General features: G+C 41.1%; 1 protein-coding gene across 6 annotated transcripts in view; it reads left to right on the top strand.

Moving 5' to 3' along the window:
- The window catches only part of DTNA (dystrobrevin alpha), a 386,149-nt gene extending 367,075 nt beyond the window's left edge, over positions 1 to 19,074 (top strand). For 2 of the 6 annotated variants that reach the window (XM_061170134.1, XM_061170133.1), the window contains exons 16-21: positions 3,892 to 4,045; positions 6,550 to 6,639; positions 7,890 to 8,058; positions 10,351 to 10,483; positions 12,486 to 12,534; positions 15,493 to 15,580. In XM_061170134.1, the coding sequence (XP_061026117.1) occupies positions 3,892 to 4,045; positions 6,550 to 6,639; positions 7,890 to 8,058; positions 10,351 to 10,483; positions 12,486 to 12,503 (564 nt within the window). In that variant the 3' untranslated portion in view covers positions 12,504 to 12,534; positions 15,493 to 15,580. Of the gene's footprint in view, positions 1 to 3,891; positions 4,046 to 6,549; positions 6,640 to 7,889; positions 8,059 to 10,314; positions 10,484 to 12,485; positions 12,535 to 15,492 lie in introns of all 6 variants that reach the window. The other 4 variants (XM_061170131.1, XM_061170130.1, XM_061170129.1 and 1 more) reach the window with 3 other exon arrangements.
- The last annotated feature ends 5,917 nt before the right edge of the window (positions 19,075 to 24,991 follow it).

Genomic DNA, 24,991 nt, shown 5'->3' with positions numbered 1-24,991 from the left:
CTCCTCCTGTCTCATGGTCATCTGCTCTGCCATTTCTCCAGACAGTGCTGGTCCCACAGTTAGACATTTGGCACTTTCCTTGAAGCATCCCTCCTTTCTGGTGCTGAGTGGAAACCCAAATACTTCCTGGAAAAAAAATCAGAAAATTTATGGATCTTGTCAGACTTTTAAAAAATTGATACAACGGCAGGTTGAGTGGACTCAGAGAATGGAGGGTAGAAATGAATTTTTCATTTATTCTCTAGGAAGAGAACAATTTTAAGTTTGCCAAGTATGATGTATGTTTTCCTTCTTCCATAAATCACCTCTCTTCTCGGGAATTTGAGATCTATATATTGATCTGCATGGACCATTGTCCCTTAAGTCTTTGCTCCATTAATCACCGGATAATTTCCAGGAAAGGATGTTCACAGAGATTATTCATTCTAACTCTTCTAAAGTTGTTAGCCGACAACCATGCTTCATGACCAGACCAGAGGCCACCATTCTATAGGGGCCACACCTGTGAAAATGAAACTCTGTGACATCTTCACTAATCTACCCCAAAGCCAAGAGGCAACTGCCGTTCCCTAGTGGTCCTGCAAGAACAGCAGAAAGGAAGAACAGAGATGGTGTTCCCAGCAATAAGTCTACTATACATCAAACTGGCCAGTGTCCTGACAAAGGGAGATGGGGCCCTGATCACCCAGGGAGCCAGGGTTCTACCCCCAAGTCTGGGTAAAGACTGGTCATGACTGGGGAGTTACAAGTTGTAGGAAAGATGCAGCTGAATCTTTACTTCAGCACAGAATCTTCCATCTAAATTCTTCATATAATCAGACTGCTTGAAATTGCACCAATTGGAGATTCATTTAGGAGATGGGAGCTATTAGCCATTCACACATTGGTGTAATTTAGACTCCGTCAATTGTTTTTCCCTTAACATGTAACCCACAGTCCATTATTTTTCTCTTAACACAAGACCACTGATGGGAGTTTTGAAGACAGGAAACAGGCAGAAAGGAGTAGGAAAAGTTGCCTTTGGAGACGAGGTGTTAAGCAAGAAGAGGTGGGGCCGGTGCGGTACCCAAAGGGGAGGGGGGAACCCCACAAGCACCCTATGCTGCAGAGCCTCGTGGCACAGGTATGAGCAGGGCTGGCGTATACTACAGCCCCGGCACAGCCATCAAGTATTGAAAAGTAGGCCCACAGCCCCATATCTGAAATCGCTGGGTCCAGAGAGGCTCCAGAACTCAGAATCTCTGAGGTTTTAGCAATGCAATACAGTGCAGACACCACATAAGTAACCTCACATTAGTTATGAAACAACATGTGTTGCCCATTGGATTTCACATTTGCAGATAAGAGACTGTGGACCTGTATTTCTGTACTGGCTGATAACCAGCCTGAAGGCTCTTCCTCCACCCTGGGCACAGAAAGCCCTAGGCCACTGCTCCATCACCACTCCCTAGTGGGTCTGTGTCCTACGCTTTCTGAGTCTTCAGGTTGTTAGTGAAAGTATGTTATGAAACATAGATGGAAATATGTGATGGTTGGTCACGGTGCCCACAATCCTGGGAAAGCCCTGGCCTTGTAGCCTGAAGTCTGGGGATCCGTTTTATCTCTGTCCTTCACTAGCTCAGAGACCTTGGGTAATTATCACCTCTGATCCTAGCTTGCTAACCTGAAAAAATGAGAGTAATAATACCTCGTATGGTTGTTGAGAGGATTAAGTGAAGTAGATGGGATTAAAATGCTTTCTAGACTGCCAATTGCTATTCAGATATAAGCTACTATCATTCCTAGCACTGATTAGTGGGAGAGTAAAACAAAACTAGGTATGTAAATGTGCTTTAGAGACTGTAAATTACATACAAAAATGGAGTTTTATCATTATTGTGAATCTCCTATCGCAGAAGAGGACCTGGCTTCCAGGGTTGAGAAGGTAAGCCACCCTGTGTAGCCAAGAGGAGCCTTCTTCCTTCAACCCCTCTGTCCAACTTCCCATCATCGCCAGTCCCTCCTCCCAGCTGCACCTGGTTCCTTGGTAAAAAGAACAGATGAGAAAGGGCAAGGAGCTCTGCTGAGGACCCTGTCTTGAAAAGGATGTGCAGGACAGGTTGCCAGGGAGAGGTACTTGATCTCAGGGTACCTGACCAACCCCTGTCTCCTTTGAAGGATCCGTCACCAGCCATAGCCCATCCAGGTCCCCCCACCCCAGGGCAGGCAGACCACCTGGGCTCAGGCCCCAGCTCGCACACTCTAGCTCCATCTCCTGGGCAATTCTTTTCACCTCTCTGAGCATTGTGGTCCATAACCGCACATTTAGCATAATGGGACCTACTTCAATGGGTCATGTAGAGAAACCCATGAGGATGTACATGAGAACCTCGTGTACATGGCAAAGCACAACTCAAACATGAAGTCACTTATTGGTGTGGGAAGCAAGGAAATGCCCAGGTACCTCAGAAGCAGAGGTTTCGTGATAATGACATTGAGCTGCCCAAGTTCGCTGGGGGAAACCAGACCCATCCTGGAGCAGGCTGGGGCAAGGGGCTGCAAAGCATCACAAGCAGGCAAACTTCTCTTCCTTGGGCCCGACAGGCCACTCCAAGGTACTGTTGCGAGTGAGAGTGGAATCCTCAGCGCCTCGAGCATCACATGAGTTATTTTCTGTTTTGCTTCATTTTTAATTCGGGATTTTTCTCAATTTATAGATTTGACTTTTATGTGTGATGCTGAGCCCTGGAAAGCTAACAGCATGGCATTTTACAGGATTGATGTTGTGTGTTTTAACTGCAAGCAGCTGAACCCACAGCAAAGACCTAAATCGAATATTCCAGAGCACGGCTCTGGTGGTGCATGTCTGGGGTTTGAATGGGGTGATGATGAATCTCTGGGGCTTGCTGTGGAAGAGTCCTCACTCTCCCTGGCCAGACCCAATGGACTGGAGTGGACTTTATGTGAACACCTAATCTGTTGTACATGCACTTCTTACATTTTCTTATTCATGCTGACTTTACTTCCTTTGTAAACTAATTATTAAAACAGAAAATGTTTCCAAGAGACCTCACTGTAGAACCAAGACTGTGAAATTCAAGGTGTGACAGCCTCAGAATGATTTCATGCCAATGGCTGGAATGAGGAGATAAATGGCTTTGAGGTTGTTTTCTCCTTTTTTCTTTACTCATTTTAAAATCCCACTGTTCTTACTGCTAGAATACTGCTTTTTCACAGGCAAAGAGGACAATTCCTACAGGAAACATTACCCAAAAATTAGAAACCAAGATTTCTTTTTTCTCTTCCCCATTTGAATCCCTGAATCACAGAGCAATTCGACAAAGACAACTTTTACTGTAAAACAGGGATTAAACAATTTACACTTCATTTGATTCTTTATTTGAGACTTAACATGTGCAATATGGCATGACATGATTGGAACTATAAATTATCCTCTACAGATGATGCCAGGACAAGACGAGTTGAAAATTTAGGAAGAATGTAAACCACATCCATCCCAAACAGTCTCCGAGTTTATATTTAAAACTTTCTTCTAATGTCTTTTTATCCTATATAGAGCTTCCTTCAAGGAGAACATAAACACACCTTGTAATTATCACTGCTTAACAGTAACTTCATTACATGGGCAAACATCTCATATATTACAGAACAATGAATGCAGTACTAATATTCTTAGCTTTCAGTTTGTAACCAAACCTTCAGATCATGTACAGTAAGGTCCTAAATTATCTGCACCTGCAACTCAGGTTGAGAATTACCATCTTAATTACCTAGGATTTCCACCTACTTTGAAATTTCATTGTCGCTGTCTTTAACATTTGACTGAGGCACTGGGAAGGGCATTTGGCATCTTCTTGCGAAAACAATTAATGACTTGCATTGTCTCTCCAGACCCAGGGGGCAGGCTCTCCCCGCTCCTCCCCCAGCCACACCATCAGCAGGCCCATCCCCATGCCCGTCCGGTCAGTGTCTGCCTGCTCCACCCACACGCCTCAGGACTCTCTCACAGGGGTAGGGGGAGACGTACAGGAGGCGTTTGCGCAAAGTAAGTGGCTTAATTTTTGTATGTGTGTTTTGCTTTTCTGTTGCAAACAAGTCGCCAAGGATTGCAGGATCTAGAGCTATCAGAGCCTCACTGTGGATGTTCTAGGGTATTCCACGGCTTGTGTCGGAGCCGGGCCTGCAAGACATTTTAGAAACTCCCTACACTAATCTGTTCTTCCCTTCACCGTTTTATCTTCTTTTGGCTTCTCTTGCCCTGCCCTGTTTTTTTATGAGCCTTTGCTCATTAAGGGAAGGGAAATCCTTTCAGCAATATTCCAGGAAATTTTATAAATGTAATCCATTTTAAAATTCCGAAAGATATTTCCTGCTTTCGTCTCTTTACATTAAAGCAAACTCAAGATTGAGAGTAAACAATCCCAGCTCTTTAGCACTGAGGCGATAAAGAAGGATGCTTAGTCATTTTCCAGATGCCTTAAAGAGTTGAATCATTGCCTCTGTGTTATGGGGCTGCGAGGCTAGCCCTCCATAGTCAATAGAAGAGGGCAAAGAGGGATGTGAGATGACAAACAGCAACAAACAGCATTCTCCCACCGCTGCCTCTTCTGCTTATGTACTGCGGAGTGTCGGGGTGGGAGTGGGGTCCCAAAGCAAGTGATCTTGTTCATTTGGAAATATTTTAACACTTTATGAAACTTTTTGTTGTCATCACTTTTTAAATTTGTAGAAAATTAGAAAAAAAGAAATCCTCCTGCCGACCCTCAGCCTGCCAATCTCATTCCTAGAAGTAAACACTATTAACAGCTTGGCCCTTCTCAGCGTTTCACTTATATATAAATATCTATGTTTAAGTGTGCTTTTATGGACATATACTCTTCTTTTTTCACACAAATTCGATCATGCATTGCATTTTGGTCTGCAATTTGCATCTCCCTTGAATTAGCGGTATATCGTGGACATCCTCCCAGGTCCTCACATGTAGATCTAAGGAAAAGAGCAACATATTCGACTACTAGTTTTAAGACAAAAAGAAACATAAACAGTTAAAAGACAAAAGAATAGACTTGAGGAAACATTTCCAGCATATGTAGCAATCAAGTTTCATAATTTCAGTTATACATTAAAGCACACACAGCTCAGTCAGAAAAAGACACTCCCAAAACAAAAATAGGTGAAGGATAGGAACCGACAGAAGAACAAATAGCCAATAAAGGTGTGAAAAGATGTTCAATCTCACAAATAGTTGTAGAAATACAAATTTTAATCAGAATCACCTTTTGCCTAGCAGATTCCAAAAAAATTGTTTAACATCAGTAATATCCAGGGAGACTGAGGAAAAAGATGCTCTCATCCACTGTTTATAGGGGATAAAAGCTTACATTTTGAAGGGAGAGCATGATGTACTTTCTGTTCTGAGGGAAAAAGGAAGATCCATTACAGGGCATTTTCTCCTGAAAAAGAAAATGATTAAAGTTGTACAAATATAATTTAAGTTATGCAAAATAATTTCCCTTTTTTAATTTTTAGAGGGAAAACTGTCCTTTCCCTAAATCTTAAAGAAATTTACAGTATATTAAATCAATTTGAGTTTCCTGTAATAATTATTGTTTTATCTAACTACTTTGATTTCTTAAATTTACATGTGTTTATTATTTTACTTATTTAGTTTTACTTACTAAGAAATCACAATGAAATGTGACCTATCTAAGCAGCCCCAGCTCATCCTGCATAAATTCATCTGTAAGTCAGGTATTTGGAATCTTGAGTCTTTTTTCCAAAGATATTATGAATTTGGCCCTCTGTTCCACATCCACCTTGCCCCACCCCCAGTCCAGCCCACAGATACCCTTTTAACCCTTAGTGGGATGGAAACCTCATAATAATCTTCCTCTACCATAGAGAAACATGGTCTAAGTTCCAGTTCAGGGTACCAGGCATACATCTTCTGCCCATGTCTTGGCAGCAGGAGCAAGAATCCTCACCCCTTTTCCAAACTCTGGGGACATACGGTGCACAGGGTTCCCATTCCCAAGAGGTACCTGAAATGATAGGGGGAGCTCGGGGAGCCCTGATGGGAGACAGAGGCTATGGTGATGGAGATCAGAATCTGATGTGCTCAGCCACCAGGTAAGGGCTGAAACAGTAGCAGCAGCTGGGGAGGTGCAGCTCTCGTGGCAAAACCAGACTTTTCATCTGTGAGGTGATTCTGAAGAAGGATGACCACACATGCTGGCTTACCTGGGATCATCCCAGTTTGTGCCAGGTCACCCAGTCTTGTTATTAATACCGCCCCTTTCACTTGTAAAATTGTCCCAATTTGGACAATAAAGTATATGAATCTCCATCAGTTGCCATGCCTTCTTATATCAAAGGCCACTGGCCTGAGCACAATGTATTTTTTTCAGGAAATGAACCAAAGCACTTCTGAAAAGGAGAAGTCTTGGACATTTTCTTGCTTTAGGATATCAATGGAAATGATAAACAGCATAAAAATTTGGGGAAAAGGAAATCTTTGATTTTTTTTTTTCATTATCATTCTTTCTTAAGGTTCAAGAAGAAATTTAAGGAATGACTTACTAGTAGCAGCGGATTCGATCACTAACACCATGTCCTCTCTCGTGAAAGAGTTGAATTCCGGTGAGTCCCTGGTCCCCTCTCATTTGTCTGCTCATTGCAGAAGGACCCATAACTTCTGTTAGAGAGCTGCTCATTGTCAAGTATAAAAAGATTTTTTAAAGGTCTATGTGATATTTTGTTGGGATATTAGATTTTTTTAGTACCGTTTATACTTTGCTAATGAGAAGATCATGAATACATGCTCAATGCACAAAGTTTGAAAAATGCAGAAAAGAATAAATATTAAAATTGACTTGTAAATGCAGAATCCCAAGTTAGCCACTGTTAAATATATCATGACCCAAAGTGACATGATGCTAAAGTTATTTTATAGGGTCAAATGTCTTATTTACTAATTTAGACTTGTTCATTTGGAATGCATGGCTATTTGAAAGAAGCGAAACTGAAATTTACCTTTGCAATATCACTAAAGAAAGATCTGCGAAGAAAATAAATAGCATAAAATTGCAGCACTCTTCATCCTAATACTACTATACAGAGTTTTAAAAACTTTAACAGCGTGAATATGCAAATAAATATCTTACCAGTTACAAATACATCTCGTCTATTCCTTAAAGCCCTCCTAGCAAGATATCTGTTTGAAAGGACTGTGGTCATATAGTTGAGATTACAACAACTATAAGAAAGAAAACTTTAATGTTAAAAAAAATCTGGATTTAAATTTCTTAAAACCTCTATAATTAAAATTAAAGTAATGAAAATTGTTGCTATTATTTTAGATTAAGATTACCAAATAGGATAAAAATGACAGTAGTTAATACATCATGATTAATGGCATGTACTCACTGCCCTAGCAAATGACGACTAAAAATGTTATTCTCATTGTAGGCGTTTCAAGGACTATTAGTTTATACTCATAATTTTTTGAAATATTAAGTGAATGTAATATTTTAGGTCTGTGTTTCCGAAATTAAAGTAATATTAAGCAAAAGTAACAACAGTTTTAATAAAGACTTTTATAGAGGGTAAAAACAGATGGCTTCAAGAATTAAGTCAGTTATTAAGACAAAGATTCCTTATAATATTATTGAGATAAAAAGACAATACTGTATACTAACTGATTTTGTGGTAATTCATGTCAGTATCAATTCTCATTTTGAGAAAAAACAAACACATACTTGACTTACGTACAATAACTGGTCAGTGTTTTAATCAGCATAGGTTGGTTAATGTTAAGCCTAGCCCTTTATTTGCCGATCGATCATAAAAAAATCTAGGTCATTCTTCACTTCTTCAATTGTACCTAATAGAGGCGGGGAGTGAAACTGAGAGTAACGTGGATTCTGAATTTGCACGGACTCAGTTTGAAGATCTGGTCCCATCACCAACCTCTGAAAAGGCTTTTCTAGCGCAAATCCATGCCCGAAAACCCGGGTACCTTCACAGTGGAGCTACCCCAAGTGCCATACGTGGCGACGTGTAAGTATCTTCTGCTTGAGGGTATTTTCTCAGTAACAGGACACTCTGCAGGGAGCATAGGAAAATAAAAACATGGTTGCTTACTTCTTTATTTTGGAAAGGAATGATTCAGTTTCCTTTTCTGCCAGAAGAGGTAGAAGGGTGCTACATTTCAATTTGTCATTGTGACTTTTCCCCCTAACAATTTCTAGAGTATCAATAACAAAAACCAACCAGTACTTATTGAGAGCCTGGCTTGCCCAAGGCACTGTGCTAATTGGATACAAAATAGTGTCAAAAATCTCTCCCACCCTCCCAGGACTCATAGACTAGTTCAGGAGATAAATCATCCTATCTTCTGAATTTACTAGATTTGCTCTTAAAGGACCTGGTGATACTAGAGAGGTCTCTGTTCAAAGTGGGTGTAAACAGCATCATATACGCACTTGTGAATGAAATAACTAAATGTATAAAGTCTCATTATAAAGAAGTCCAATTTGCCTGAATTATTGAATATGTATAAACCTGACCTTCAAAAGACATTTTGCAAAGATTTTTCACCCAATTAGGCTTCTGTAGCTAGACAGGAGCCAGCAGAATCACTCACGTCGCCACTAGAATTTCTGTGACGTTGGATCAGCTCAAAGCAGTCAGGCAGAGAAAACCAAAGCTGAGAAACAAAGGCAAAAAGCTAGGACAGACCTGCAGAGCCCAGCTTGGGAGGGAAAAGGGTAAAATGAAGGAAGTGAAGTAAGCGTAGTTCTGTGAAATGTGGGCAGGGGCTCACCCAAATTCTGGAAAAGAGAATTGATGAACAGTTCAAAAAAAAACTACAGAAGGGTGATGGTGCTTAATGTGAGAAGAACTGCAGATGAGTCTACAAAAATAAACTGGCTGTTTTAAAGACCCAGAGAAGAAACTAACCAGAGGCCTTTCTGGTGTTTTGGCTCTCCATCCAAGCAGTGAGTAAAAGGCCAGTAATAATGGGGAATTATAAATAGACATGGTTTGAAAGCCAGCTGTGAAAAGGCAGAGCATAAGATCAAAACAAAACAGTTATAATTTTACGTGGCAGGAAGCTGCTGCTTTTAATTTCAGTTTGCTTTCTTGTCCTTTCCTCTATAATTTAGAATTATTTGATTTGTTTGTTATTCAAACTGGTGAATTAATTATCGGTTTAGTCTGGTAAATACAAATCCATTTGATTTTTTTATAATTAAGCATTTACATGGTGGTTACCTAAAATTTTCTTGATCCAATCCTAAGGTCCAAAACTGTAACTAAGGCCACCCCATCTGCTGTCCCTGGTACACTGGTGGCAGGACCAGCTACAAACACGGCTGTGGGGCTTGGGGAGGGAAAGTTCATAGAGGCCTCGCAGACCTATTTAGGCTGACCCCAAACCTCTAAAAATAATGAGGACACAGATATAAATAAACATGAACATTGGCATTTAAGTTCCAACCCAGAAACTTCTACTCGACCACTCTTTTCATTTTAGGGGATATTTTAATATCTGTACTATCTAAACATGTACTGTGTTTTAGCCTGAGAATATTTTAGTTGTGAATTTATGTTCAGTCCCAGGAAGAGCTTTATATATACTGGGATGAATAGATGGAGAGAGTCACACATTTAGTGAATGAGATCATTCTTATCTATTTATTTCATAGTGGAATTGGACAATTTAAATGGATTTCTTAAGTTCAGAGCTAGTATAAATTTTGAAGATCAAGAGCTATGGGTTAGAGTATTAGTCTTCCTGACATCGATTAGCTGATCGATGAGAGAGACTTGACTCTACCACAGAAATAAAGCACATGGGTGCACGTGCCTATATACATGCATAACACAAAGAGGGTTAAATTATGAACAAATGTCCTAATCATTATTTCACTAGAGGGCTTACTTCCCTTATAGAAAGTGTTCTTGGATTCCATTTTTTTTTAAGCCCCCAAATTGGAAAAACTATGTCCTCTCAAAGGATAAGCCTACCCTTTTTAAGAATGACAGACATTGAAAGGTCAGCTCATTCCTGTTAACCCTAGGAAAACATAGAGGACGGTGATCACCAGATTGCCGTAGAAAAATTGTCTGTGAAAACACCTTGATCATATATTTCTCCAAACTTCCAAAGCTTTTAAAAAGTTTTTTCATTATGTCAAAGAAGAGACAGAATTGAAGTGAATTGAAGCAAAGAAGTGAATTGAAGGACTAAATAAATGTGTGCCCAGAACTACAGCTAACACAGGAATTCCACTCATACTTTCCTTTAAGATTTGCTCCGAAACTCCCACTGTGGTTGATTCCCAGGGTTACAGAAGATGGGGACCCATATGTGCGGCCAGAGGATGAGAACTATGAAGATGACTCTGTCCGGCAGCTGGAGAATGAGCTGAAGATGGAGGAATACCTGAAACAGAAGCTACAGGACGAAGCCTACCAGGTACCAAGAGCTGGCCCACATCCTCTACCACTCCTGCCCCAGCCCCTCAGTAGCTGGGTCTTTTACATTACTCCAAAATTCGGTGCCTTCTCCTTCCTTCCACGCTCCCTTTCTGGAATATTCTGACTGAACTCCTTAGTCCATGAATTCTAGACAGGAAAAATGTTAAATACTTCTTATAGCTGTCACTCACCATGAATTCCTATGAATTCTGAGTTGGAAAGTAAAAGAAGCCTTCCACATTAGTGGAAACATGGTGACTAACAGTCCATGATCCTCCAAAATCATTAGGAAAATGCTTTTTAAGAAAAGATACAGTCGGCCCTCCATATCCACAGATTCAGAATCTGTGGATACTGAGGTTCAACTATAAGGGACTTGAGCATCCGTGGATGTTGGTGTCTGCTGTGTGGGGATGTCCTGGAACTAATCCCCCATGGATACTGTGGGATGACTCAGGGAACAAAGCTCAAGGAAATTGACTAAGCATAAATATACCTCCTCCCCTGAATCATTTGTCCTCAGCTTCCCTCACTGCCTGCCTTATATCAAATATCAAGAAGTGAAAGAGTGACAAACCTCACCAAGAAATGTTAGGGGAACTGTAGGCCCACATTCAGCAGGGTGTGGTTGGGCAGATTGTCATATGTACTGGAGCATATTAATCCATCTGAGAAGTCACTGGACATAACACATGCAATTGGGAATAAGTGTAATTAGCCACTCATCCTTAAGGTGATGCATTTTCCCCATGGAGATTGTTCTACTGCCATGTTTGTTTTTCTTGTATGTTTCCCTTCCCTGTGTCTTGTTGGGGTTCTGGGAGTTCAGGGGTATTTGGCTGGTTGAGACCTGCTGCCTCCCAGACCCCGGGGGTTATTTTATCATGTCAGGCTTTCTGTCCGATGGCCAGACAAGCTTTTTCCACTGTCTTAGGTTGGCAGTAGCCCTCTCTTTCTCTATTAGTGAAGGAAAGAGAAGCAGAGAGAATAAATTATCTTCTCCTTCTTATATGTTTATTGATTGTTTGGAAATATCTTCCCAAGAAGAATAGAGCAAGAGGGAAGCCCACCAACCCCATCTTCACAATATAACACAGAAGCTTTGCCTCTCTGGAATGTTCCATTAGCCTTTTCAGTTTAACGGCCACATTTCAGAAGCAACGACAATGTAGGCCTAGATAAACAAAACAAACAGTGACCAGATATGTAAAGCCGTACTTTAACGCTATAGAAACAAAGTTGCCTTGAGTGCAGACCGTGGAGGACGCTCTTTCTTTGCGACTTCTATGGCCTATCTGCGGAAGGAAGTTAGTCTGGATGAAGCTCCAGGGTGTCTCTGGGAACTCTGAGGGATGGCATTCCTACTTGTATCTCATTTGGCTCTGCTGCATAGAGGGAGAGAGAGAGGTGGTGAAATAATCAATATTCTGGTTCATGCTGTTAGAGGTGCCTGTTAGACCTCCCTCTTTGAGCCCATATCAGTTTCTGGATTTTGGTGACCACAGTAAATGAAATTCTAGATTTTTTAAAAAAGAAAGTGAGTCATTTCATATAAGATATTAGATTTTTATTTATTTTAATGAATTAGGAATTTAACCTGATATGACCAAAATGAAGGGAAATTCTATTAATAGCATCATCTCCGATTGGAGTTCGTGCCATCTCTGGTAGATGTTAAGCTCCTTCTCTCTCTCCTTTCCTTTCCACACCCAGTGACTTCAAGGGAAAGACAAAGAAAAGGGCTGAGAGATAACAGGCCTGTGTGTCCCCACTCAAGATATATGCCCTGGAGAAGGTTGAAGTGGTTTTCCTTGACTGCTCTATGAGCATATGGTTGTTGGATGGGCCAGAAAGTTACTTTCATTCCTTGGACTCTCTCTCTCTCTTTCTCTCTCTCTCTCTATCTTTCTGCATGGCTTCCAACCAAATAATTCACCAGCTTGACTACATCACAGACATGACATGTCACCTTTCTTGTTTGTGTCCTTTGTCACCCACAGGTCAGCTTGCAAGGTTGAATGCAATATCCTTTTATCACTCTCCTCTCAAGTAAGTATCCTCTTATTTAGGAGGAAACGTGGCCACTGTACACTGGATTCTGATAACTTGTAACCTATATTCACAATCACTCTCTCTTAGATTTTCTCTATGATAAAATATCCTCCTTCCCAGTCTATGAAGCATTTCATTATAATCCAGTGGAGATTTGGCAGGCAACCTTGGGAGTTGACTTTTTACTCTATTAATTAGGAAAATTGGCATAGAAATTTCAGTAATACCAAAGATGCCCCAGAAATTCGTAGCTATGAAGCCATAACACTGATCCATAACCGCATCCAAGTTTTCAGCCTCTCTAGCACTTGAGAGAGAAAAGTCCAGGCTTTCTCAGCACTTGCAGAGATGAATCAGCTCCTTAGTCCTGCTGTATTCAGGGCCCAAAAGATCAAAGTGTGTACCTTAACGAGTGAAAGCAAAAGCATGTGTTATTAAAGAAAACAAAAGAAGCAAAAACAGAGAGGAAAGCTTCTACAGCCTTATGGTTTTAGAACAGCTGATTCAAATCCACTGTGGAATTCAGCAAGATATAAATTAATTTCAGATATCATTTCTGTGGCATGTGGTCCCCCAGCTTTAAGGATCTACCTAAATACATGGGAAATCCTCAGTAATTTTTTTAATGTAAAGAGAATAGCACTTGATAGGCAGGATCACTTCACTATAGTAGTCTGAAGCTTAGGCCCTCGACTCGAATAGACTGATTTCAAATATGAGCTCCATCAAATCTTAGCAGCATAATCTTTGACAAACTACTAGACTTCTCTGAGCCTCTGTTCCCTCTGTACAACATATATCACAATACCTACCTCATGGAGGAGTTGTACTCACTGAGATATAGCTTTTAAAGAGCTTAACATAGTGGCAGACTCACTATCATTTTATTCTGAGCACACACATACATGCCTAGCACTATGCTCAGTGCTTTACAAGCAATTCAGTCCCTGGGAGTGACTATAATTATTATGTGAGTGTATGGGAGCCCCCGGGACTCATAACTAGCTTGCTCGCTCTAATTGTGTAAATACGGCTGGGACTCAGCTTCGTACAATGATTTGATATACCTTCAGCTACACTGTCCCATGAGACTTGATGGCTTCTCTGGCTCCAGCCAATGGCCATTTAGATGTCCCACATTACACTTCAAAGCTAATACACCTCTTACGGTCATCTGGATGCACGGTGCCAAGGACTTGTATCCACTTTAGTTCTACAGTCTTTTCCCACCCATGGAATAGTGCAGTTGATAGGAAACTCAACTCTGGTCGCTAAATTAAAAAAGCGATATGTATCTCCTAAATGACATATCAATTAGTAAAGAATACATTCTAGTTCAAGCACTACTGACCTCCTGTCTTGGTCCTCAGGTTAAGATTAAGCAAGTAAAAATTAAAGTGTAATTGTTATTATGAAATATATTTTTTGAGCTGTGAGGCCCTCTTGGTGTAAAAGGGAGGATCTTATTGAGTGCGTTTTAGTCTGCCTCCCTTGGATTTGAGAATGCTACACCACATGTTCTCCTGATTCATGGTGACTGCAGTGAAAAATTCCCAGGAGCTGTTTCTGAAAATATTCAGTCCAGTTATAACAAATCTAGTCCCAAAGGAGCAAGGCTTTTCCTTTCATAGCATTTTCTTTCTCTGAGCTCCCGCAATTTGATCATTTTTGTTCTGCACATTATTTAAACATCAGTAGGTAGTGCTTGGAAAAATATACTTTTCTAAAAGCCTAATGAAATGCCCTTGACATAAACCCAGATAAAAAGTGGTATTTGGTTCTTGTCCATAAACGCCAGAGATTTCAGTACTCTGAAAGTTCTTAGGCCCTTTTTAAATCTTCTGTTGCCAATTTGGCAGTGAAAAGTTAAAACAGTTGTGGCCTCTGCCGCTTACTGCATCCTTACCTACCTAGCTGGCATCCCACAGAACTCTAAATATAAACCAGCCTGTCACTAAATCAGCAAATCAGACAAAATTCATTTAAGACCAGGTAGAACACTGTAGGAACTAGCAGATTTTCATCTTTGCACCTAGTTCTACCCTACTGTAATTTTTCTTGATGTAGCCAAGAAATACAGCTGAAATTGTAGAACAGTTCATCTGTTGAAATCTATCTGTTTCTGGCTACACTCCAAGACCAGAAATTATCCCAAAGTATATGCATCTCTTCTGCAAGGGTCCTAAAGCCGATTTCAGCAGCTCAGAGTCAGTTAGGCATCCACCAAGCAGAGCCCTACATGACTAAAGGGCCAAAGGTGAAACAGCAGAGACATGGAAGACCCATCCTCTGCTCAAGAAGAGCCGTAGGCCTCTCTGAAGATAAATAGGCACTTACCAACACACTAACAAGAGTGAATAGAGTGAAACCTGACTTATTGCTTTTCAACTAGCCACATTAGAAGAAACAGTACACAGAAAGGTTAGCACTCAAATTAAAGTCCACCAAAATCCCATTCTGGCCCATTTGGATCTTGGGTTGGTCCCTTTTCCATCCTTCTGGCCACATGGTACTCCGTGTGCCTTGACCAGCCACATCCTAACTTCAGAAATTGGAGGCTTGGAAGATCAAAGTGGATTTTTTTTTAAATTAGCATGGCCTTCTGATGGTGAGTCAGTGCTCTCATCTCCTTGTCCAAAGGACAACACAAATATTTCTGTTTACGTTGCTTTAACCCTCCAGATGCCTCAGGTTCCCACTAGGCAAGAGACTCAGCATGGAGGATTCTTGTCCTCTCTTCTTTCAGAAGGTGCAGTAGCCCACAGTGTCCCAGGATGTTCATTCCTGATTGTCAGAGGAAGAAAGTAGAGGGTGTGTGTGTGCGCACGTGTGTGTGTGTGTGTGTGTGCACGTGTGTATGTGTGTTGGGGGGGAAGGGGTGATTCTAAGCTTCATAACCCTAATTTAGAGAGCAGTTACCATCTTTAAAAAAAATTACACATTGCTTATTCCCAGGCAAGCTATAGTCAGACAGATGAAAGTAACATGAGAACTGGTGATGAAGGACAGAGCTGCACCCACCCCTACAGAGGAGAAGACGGCAGCCTCACCTCACAGAAGAGAGGACCCACCGCACGCAGCAGCTCCCGACAGACCCCTGCCCCTAAAGACGCGTTCTGCCGGCTATAGCGCAGCTAACTTTTCGTTCTCAGATTTGTAGTTCATAGATGTGTGTTTTGAGAAGGAAAAAAAAAAAGACTTCTGTTCAAAGCTAACTTATCAGCTACATCTTCTGTAACATGTCTCATCCCTCAAAATGAAAACACAGGCTGAAATCCCGTGCTGCTGTTACTCACAACGGCAGTATTAACAAGCATCTTAAACCTTTGCACATGATATTGAACCTGGTCAGTTTACAACGACAATATTAATACTGTTTATAGCTAGGAGTTTGATTTCTGAATTCTCTGAGATTTTAGCAAAACAATTGATTATATACACTGTACATTTTTTTTTTCCACAGCAGTTGGAGAAAAACAACCACTTGCAATTACTCACTAAGCCCAAAGGATTTGGTTCCTGAGGGTACAGACTCAGAGCCCTAAAGCCAAGAAGGGCCCTCGGCCTGCATGGTCTGCACTTGTCTCCAAGTCTCTGAGAGCAGAGGCTTGAACCAAACACACCAGGAGAATCCAGTCTTTGGGGCTTCTTTCCAACTTGGGGTTGTTTTCTTTCAAGATACTCTAACCAATCAGCCATAGAGTTTAGTGTAAATATTTTTTTTCCAAATAGAGATCATATTCCCAAAAAAAAAAAAAAAAAGGCAACATTCAAATTATATAGAATCTAGTTTTTAAAATCAGCACAGATCTTCTTAAAAACTGTGAACTCTGTTTTGAAATACTCGTTACTAAAGCTGTTTATAAACCACAGGTGCCATAAGATCCCCCCAATGGACTCAAGTTATCTCTGCTCTTCCACGGGCTGGTTCCTCTCGGTTTAGCTTTAGGGAGCATGTCTCTAACAGCACCGCTCAACCGCAAGTTCCCCTATCAGGTCGTTTGGACGCCTTTCAGCTTTAAATGTACAGGCTTAAAGTGCGCTTGCAAACGTTCGCCCTCCTTTTCTTTCTGAATGTGTATTGCCTTAGCTGGCTACCTGGTGTTCTGCATGCAGCCTCCTCTGGTCACGTGAGGAAACGGGCTCCTCTAAGTGGAGTTGGGATTCTGCACTCCATGAAAAGCTAATGTGCAAAAGAACTGACAAGGGAGAATGAATGACTCTGTCGATGGTCCTTTCTGAGGGCCCTCTTTGGGGAGCGCTAAAGACCTCCCTTAGGGACTCTGGGGAAATGAAAAAATCATCTTCTACTCGTTTCAAGATTTGATGAAATAAACATCCTACAACATAGTAGACACATTATCCTTAAATTGGCAGCTTCCCTGGATTCCTGTTTCTCCCTTAAGAGAAAGAAGAGAGCATCATTTTAGAACAGTGGTTCTCACAGTGTGGTCCCTGGACCAGCAGCATCAGTATCACCTGGGAATTTATCAGAAATGCAGATTCTTAGGCCCTAACCCAGGCCTAAGGAATCAGACATTCTGGGGCTGGGGCCCAGTAATCTGTGTTTGAATAAACCCTCCAGGTGATTCTGATGCATGCCAAAGTTGGAGAACCACTGCTTTAGAATAAAGTTGTATAATAAAATCTCTGAAAAAGCCTTATTCAGAATAAGCAAGAAAGATTCTGAGTCAACCTCAAAGCTTCAGCTATTCGGTTTTGCTTCCAGGGCTGGCAAAAACCTGCCACCTCCCAGAGTCGGTAGTTGGTGGGTGCCCAGCTGAGAAGAGACATCCTGACATCTTCCAGCTTCCTCTCCAGAGAGCTCTAAGATGTTCACGTCTGTGCACTGGGTCAGAAACCACCTCCTTGGTTGCCCTGTGGAACAAAATCGCTTGCCTTGGGGCTAGTAAAGCTCTTGGTTGGCATTAGCGAGGAGCCCAGTCTGCCCACTGATGTACTTAATCATATTTCCCTCGGGAGAACCAGCCTGACAAATGTCCCTGAGAACAGGCTGACACCAAAGGGACACAACTGCACAGTTCTCAGATTTCTTTGCACAGATGGATTTTATTGCGGATTTTGTTGGTATATCTTAATGTTCATCTCTTTTCCACTGCCCATCCTCTGTGAACCCGTGCCTCTCTAGATGGAGCAGGTGGCCACTGGTGCCTCATACTCAGTACTTAAAACCACTACATCCCAGCTACCTACATGGCTGTCAGCTCTCAATCATAGCCGGGCAGTTCTCGAACTCAGAACCCTGACCCTGCAGGTGGCATTCAGCCACCAACTGGACCGAGCTGACAGGTGTTGTCATTTTGTGTTTCTACATCAAAACGTTTGTCTAAGGTTTGAACTGTTCTGCCAATAACCTTCCCCCGTCATAGCATTCATTGCCAACTCCATCACACGGTTGTCGAAACCATCGTACAAAGCCATTGCAAGGACTCTGGAAACTGCTGCCAATGACCAATTCCTGACTAACCAGCCACCTTTTCTTTCTCTTAGCTCCACGTCAGCACTGAGACCAGACTCAAGCACCCCTGTCCTGTAACCGAGACAAAATGGCGTGTGTTATTCTGGGTTTTTGTAGTTTGCGGTGGGTTTCTTTCCTTGGCTCTCCAAATCTACTTTTGGGGCCTGTTCTAAGTGCAAACCCAGCAGGTGCCACCTGTCCTGTCCATTAGATCCAATTCCGTCTGGCGGGGGTCGTTTCTTTCTTGTTCCACGATGAATTGCACATCCACCTCCATTAGAGATGTTGGCCTATTAATGAGCACTGGTCTAACACAGCCAACCCTCCCCCACGGGGCCATGTAATGGAGGGAGGGAGGAGGGTGAAATCTACTGTAGGGGATTCAGGAATCAGTTGTGGTTGGTCAGGATGGAAGTCGGGGTAAATTTAGTTGGTCAGAGGGAGATGTGCTGGAGATTGTGAAAAATGGATTCTCGAGTGATCTACTATAAGGCAGGGAAGGTTCATTTGTAAGTAGTAATGTGAACTGAACTACATAAGAGTGTGGCCTTTGTTGTGATATACTATGTATTTTCTTATATGCATGAGCCAGACTGTTGCATCATAATTTAGCACTGATGTCTGCTTTTATTTTGATCATCTTTGTCCACCCTTTTTAGTTCTTGGCTGTTAACTGTAGGTAGACGTTGTAAATCCGGCAGCCTTTGGTTGCTGCAGTCACCTTGGTTCAATTCCGCACAAGGAGCCACAAACAAGAACTCCACTGTGTCCTCAGAAGAAAGGGCATTTTTACCTTTGAACCAAAAAGAGGGGGAAAAAAATCAGAAGTATCACATCCTGAGGCTAATTAACTATAAGACATTTTTAATTGTGACTACTGTAATTTGACACCATTTGAAAAAACCAATTCAGAGACACTAAAGATTTCACAACATTCATTGGTATGTAACAAAACTACTATTGTATGGGTTTTTTGTATTGCTGTTAAGTATCGTTTTGTGTGTATGTGTGTGTGTTGGAACCTCCTGGGGACATGTTATATTTTGAAGTGATTAAACTATTTAATTGTGTGTCTATATTTTGGAATGGAATTATTTCTTCATTAAAAAATCTTTTTAAAAACACTATATCTTGTGTATTTTGTTCCTTTGTTTCAGTGAATTTCCTAAAGCAACATGAGGTTAGTCTGTTCTAAGGAGAAAGACGACAAGTCAGTATTTGCAGCATGAAGCATGGACCACCCATTGAGGATCAAGCAATTGAGGCCAAATACCTCACGTTTTCCTGTCTTTGGGGATGCAGGTTTTTTTTAATGAGATACTATTCTGCTGCTCATGGAAAGCCTTGTTGTAATCAACATAAAAAATCCATACACCCTCGCCTTTCTTCTCTTCCTCTTCTTCTTCTTTCTTCTTTCTTTTCTCCCCCAAATTCCAAATACTGGGAAAAAATAACTAACATTTGTGTAATCCTTTACAACTTTAGAAAAAACTGCTTTATTTACATTTAATCCTCACAATATCCATTTGAGGAGTGCTTAGTCATCCAGAAGTATAACCTAGGGAGCTGCCTTTGTTCTGAAAAAATCTGCAGACAAGGCTGAGATGGGAAGAAGACTGGGCATGCCATCAAACAAGAAACAGAGGGAAAACACAAGAAATTTCCCACTTTTGAGAAGATGGTGCACTTTTCGGAGGAGTTTCTGAAATTAGGCTTCTCCCTCTATCCAGGGCTATGAAGACTTCACCTCACCCCTGCTAGATCTGGCATTGGCCAAGACTAAGATTCATCGAAGGAGTTGTGCTCAATTCCTTGGGTTTGGTTTAAGTCCTGCTGCTGTCTTCTGGTTGCCCTAGCAACACATATTAAAGTTTGCAAATTTTTTGTTCTAAACATTATCTGAGCTAGTAAAGGAGAACTGGGAGGCAATGGAAAGGTGAAAAGAGATTTTCAGTATCAAATTTTTTCTAAGACATCAGATCCTGAAGCAAGACTGTGATATACACCAAGAACCAGCACAGCCCAAAACATTCCCCCTAAGACTTCACTGGCATAGTCAGGAGTAATGGGGCAGGTCTGGTTGTCGAACACTGGAGCAGCTTAGGGCAAGAACCTTTTCCGGGTTTGTAGCCAACTTGGGAACAATGGTCCTCTGTAAAACAAAATCCTTTATAGTCCTTTTAAAAATGCTGGCTTTGGGGAGTTAGCGTATGAGAAAAGAGTAATGCAAAGAGATCCGAGAAGCCTCTTTGTTGTAGAAGGATTCAAATATTTTAACAGGATAATAAGAAGAGTATAATTTTACCAGAAAACCTAAACCAAAGCTAAGAAAAGATACTGAAAACTGCATGTAAAACATAACTTCCTAGTTCTCACTGTCAACTACAAACGAGCATACTTGTTCAACGGCAAAGACACGTTTTTCCAGCCATTGTGAGGGTCTCTGTACGTACTGTAAACATTGAGTGGTGTAAGGGACAGTCTTCCATTTTTTTTTTTCTAAAAAAGCACAAAGTCAGGAGGTGGAGAAAAGGGACCCCTCATACACTGTTGGTGGGAATGTGAACTGGTGCAACCACTATGGAAAACATTAAGGAGGTTCCTTAAAAAACTAGAACTACCATATGACCCAGCAATTCCACTCCTGGGCATATAGCTGAAAAAAAACAAAAACATTAATTCGAAAAGATACATGCACCCCAAAGTTCATAGCAGTACTATTTACAATTGCCAAGATATGGAAGCAACCTGAGTGTCCATCAACAGATGAATGGATAAAGATGTGGTATACATCTACATATATATACAATGAAATACTACTCAGCCATAAAAAAGAATGAAATTTTGCCATTGGCAGCAACATGGATGGACTTCGCATTATGCCAAGCGAGATAAGTCAGACAAAGACAAATACTGTATGATATCACTTATATGTGAAACCTAAAAAATACAGCAAACTAGTGAATATAACAAAAAAGAAGCAGACTCACAGATATAGAGAACAAACTAGTGGTTACCAGTGGGGAGTGGGGGCAGGGCAATATGGGGGTGTGGGAGGTACAGACTTTTGGGTATAAAATAGGCTACAAGGTATACTGTGCAACACAGGGAATATAGCCAATGTTTTGTAATAACTGTAAATGGAGTATAACCTTTAAAAACAAATTTTTCAGGGCAAAGTTGTTTTTCATATTACTACTTAGCATAAAGCTAAATTGCAAATCTGTGATGGTGAGTAGTATAAAACTAACAGAATTTATTCCAACACTGTAGCCTCATCCTGGCCTGGCCTGATGAAAGGATTAAGCTCTGTAAATAATTGCTTGGTTACTTGTTTTACCAGACTCCACGCTGGTGGTGAGCAGGGTCCGCATTCATGTAGAACATCACCTAACCCAATGCCTCGTACAAAGTAGTTGAGCAATAAATATAGAAGATATTGAAAAATAAGGAAGACACACCATTCCTCAGGCTACTCTCCTAAATATCAGTAGTCACAGCCAGGACTTTTAATGGAAGCTTTGGAAGAGGTGAAAGTCTATCTGGACTAGACTCCGGTAAGCACCGGAAGTAGGAAGTTGCGGGGCACGCCTGTGCTCCACAGCCAGATGGAAGTGATGCTCGTTCTGAGAAGTGGAGACACTGATTTGTATGCTGATCTCCCGGCTGCAAAAGACCTGATAACAGAGCCAGGACTCCTCTCAGAAAGTGAGTCAGCAGTTTGCTTGAGACTGACCCAGTTTTGCACTGAAAGCCAAGAGTCCTGTGAAATGCCTCAGTCCCAGTCAAATCAGAGGGACTGATCGCCCAAGAAAGCAAGCAAAGAGACACTCCAGCATCAGGCAAGAATAAGTCTCGGGTGAATTCTGCATCGTAAAGCAAGTAAGATATTCTCCTACAGTGGGACATTTAGAGAACAGAAAATGCTTATTCTACCATGAATGTACCTTTCTAGTCAAAAGTTTAATGTTTAGCAGGACTGCATTCTGATGCCCCTCCAGGATGATATTAGCTGCAGAATTCACTAAAATGAGAACATCCGTGGGTTTGTTCACTTTGGGGGTTTCTGAAATGAGATGACCTATGGATAAGACTTGTTCAAACATCTAGATGCTAAGGAGAATCTGCAAAAATCAAGTTGAATTTTGGCATAGCTGATAGTGAGCTGCTTTTTTTTTTTTAAGGCAGTGATTGACTTTGTGAATCCACATATTCTTGAGGCTACCTCAGAAATTTTGACCAGGTCATTAACTTGCCCTCCCATTTCTTTGAAGAGAGGACATTTTTCAGTTCATCTAAGAGAAGAATCAAATTCTTTAGACATGAGATCAGAGGGAGGGGCCTAAGATAGCCCTGTTTTCGCCATTTCTTTGTTCTATCCTTTCTCTCCACTGTAATCTCAATGGGGTGTTGGAACAGACTCTGGAAATAACCATATAAGCTTGGTCTCTACAGAGGAAACCTGCAACCTGCCTCTTAGAGATTTTTCCGTTTATTGAATCAAATACATTCTGTAAAAGCTTGTGTTCTCAATTTAAAAAGCACCACCTCGGGCTTCCCTGGTGGCGCAGTGGTTGAGAATCTGCCTGCCAATGCAGGGGACGCGGGTTCGAGCCCTGGTCTGGGAAGATCCCACATGCCGCGGAGCAACTCGGCCCGTGAGCCACAACTACTGAGCCTGCGCGTCTGGAGCCTGTGCTCCGCAACAAGAGAGGCTGCGATAGTGGAGGCCCGCGCACCGCGATGAAGAGTGGCCCCCGCTTGCCGCAACTGGAGAAAGCCCTCGCACAGAAACGAAGACCCAACACACCCATACATACATACATACATACATACATAAAAAGAATGTAAGCAGACAACAATAGCACTAAAAAAATAAAAAAAAAAAGCACCACCTCATACGTATAACTGAATCACTTTGCTGTACGCCAGAAACTAACACAACATTATAAATCAACTGTAGTTCAATTAAAAAATAATAATAATAAATAATAATAAGAAGTACCACCTCGATATTTCTGGAATAGCTACTAACACATAGTAGGATTTGTATATCATTATAGAATGTCCCTATCGCGCAATTTCCGGAAGAAACTTGTCCTAACATATTTTCTTTTTAATTCTCTAAATAATTGAAAGTTTGAAATACATAATAAGCAAATTCTGGTGACCCAAAGAAACTATAGAACACACCACAAATTACATGAACGGTCCCTACCACTTCCTGGGAGAGATGCTTCAGCAGTTGCCTCAAGTTCACCTCTGACTGAACTTTCATCCTTACCGTAGTCGATTACTCATTCAGTTCAATAGCAATTGCCAATAAAGAAATCTGGGGCTGTAGACTTACACAAGTATAAATCAGTCTTATATCAGTTTTACTTAGCTTTATGTTCCAAATAGTGTGTATTCTTTGAATGCAAAATATATATATATGTATATATATTAAAAATCTTGATATTTTTGTATCAGTGGCAATATTCTCCTAATACATGTATCAATACATACCCATTCATTATAGCAACCAAAGGCCACTGTTACCAAAGTGCTGACATGGGTGGGACCCACTGTTTTCCTTGTTTGTAAATCATCAACAGATCTGACCCTTTTGGGGTTTTTTGTTTTAATTCCACTCTTTTTGGCTAAAAGAGAGCATTTACAAATACAAGGAGGAGGGCTTGAAGTTTATATTTCAATGTTAGACTGGCGATTAGAAAATATTACTAAGATCTGTAAATTACCCACAGATTGACATGGAAGCTATTGCACTGGGGAAGGACAATATATGACAAGTCCTCCCTGACTGGAAGGCGATGGGAAAGCTTGAATTAAAACATGAGAAATGCCAGGAAAGAGGAAAAAATGTGTTGGAATCATCATGTTTATTCTCTCTGAAAATGTATATCCCTTGTGAATTATTTGTAACCATAACCTAAATCCTTGAATTTCCCACGAATCAGCACTTACTGAACAAACATAAGAGGATAAGTGATTAGCATTCCCCCTCTAGGAACATCTGCTTCCAAAGGAAGTTTGGCAGAGTCTACAAGTGACGTCAGACCGCCAGGCACAAAGATTACAATCTGGTTAATTCTTGCCCTGGTATTCCTACCTCCAGGGGAGCCTGGTCTAAATCCACGAAAACCAGAGTTTGAAATGGATTACTGTACATTCTCACTGGAAAACAAACAAAAGGTTGGAAGCCGGAAGTGCTCAGAACTAGCATTTCACTGAGTCTTTTAAATATTTATACTCAACATCCCACAAAATATCCATTTGTAAAGATGTTTGGGAAAATAAAATAAAATTCCAAGGAGAAACATTTCCAGCCATGCTGTTTACCATCTACAAGTATTTGCTGAATAACTAACTCCCTTGAAGTGTGAGAAGCCACCAGACTTTTTATGGCCCAAAGCAGGTCCACGTTATTCACAGAATAGTTATACTTCAGACACCTCGTTGGCTATTTGGGATTTCATAGGATTCTATAGTTACTCTCTGTTCACCAGCTTTCGCTGAGTCTTCAGAAATTTGGTTAAGAAAGGATTTTGAGTGAGCTACCTGGGCCAGGAATTCCAACAACCACTTTCGAATGAGATGACTCATTACCACCGTGCACATTTTTAATATGGATGGAAGGAGATAATATTTGGGTTTGGCTGTCACCTACAAAACAGTGGCTTAAGGAAAAGTAACTCCTTTGAAATTAAGGTTTCACGGATAAGACAGACTTTACCCGAAGTTAATTCAAAACAGAATTAAGCAAAACACTTCACTGAAGTCAAGTGAAAATCAGTCTTAAAGGCCAAAAACAAAGAGGGAGGAGGGGGCAGATAGAGAGGAATGCAGCCTGTGTCATTGCTCGGATCCACAGGAAGAAGCGATGATTCTCCCAGCATTTGTTCTTTTCCTAGGTCAGAACTGGGTGAGTTGAAGAACCAGGATCTACCTTACAGATCATTCTCGGGATGACAT

Source organism: Eubalaena glacialis, chromosome 15, assembly GCF_028564815.1.
Source record: "Eubalaena glacialis isolate mEubGla1 chromosome 15, mEubGla1.1.hap2.+ XY, whole genome shotgun sequence".
Lineage (NCBI taxonomy): Eukaryota > Metazoa > Chordata > Mammalia > Artiodactyla > Balaenidae > Eubalaena > Eubalaena glacialis.
This window is presented reverse-complemented; position numbering and strand designations above follow the sequence as displayed.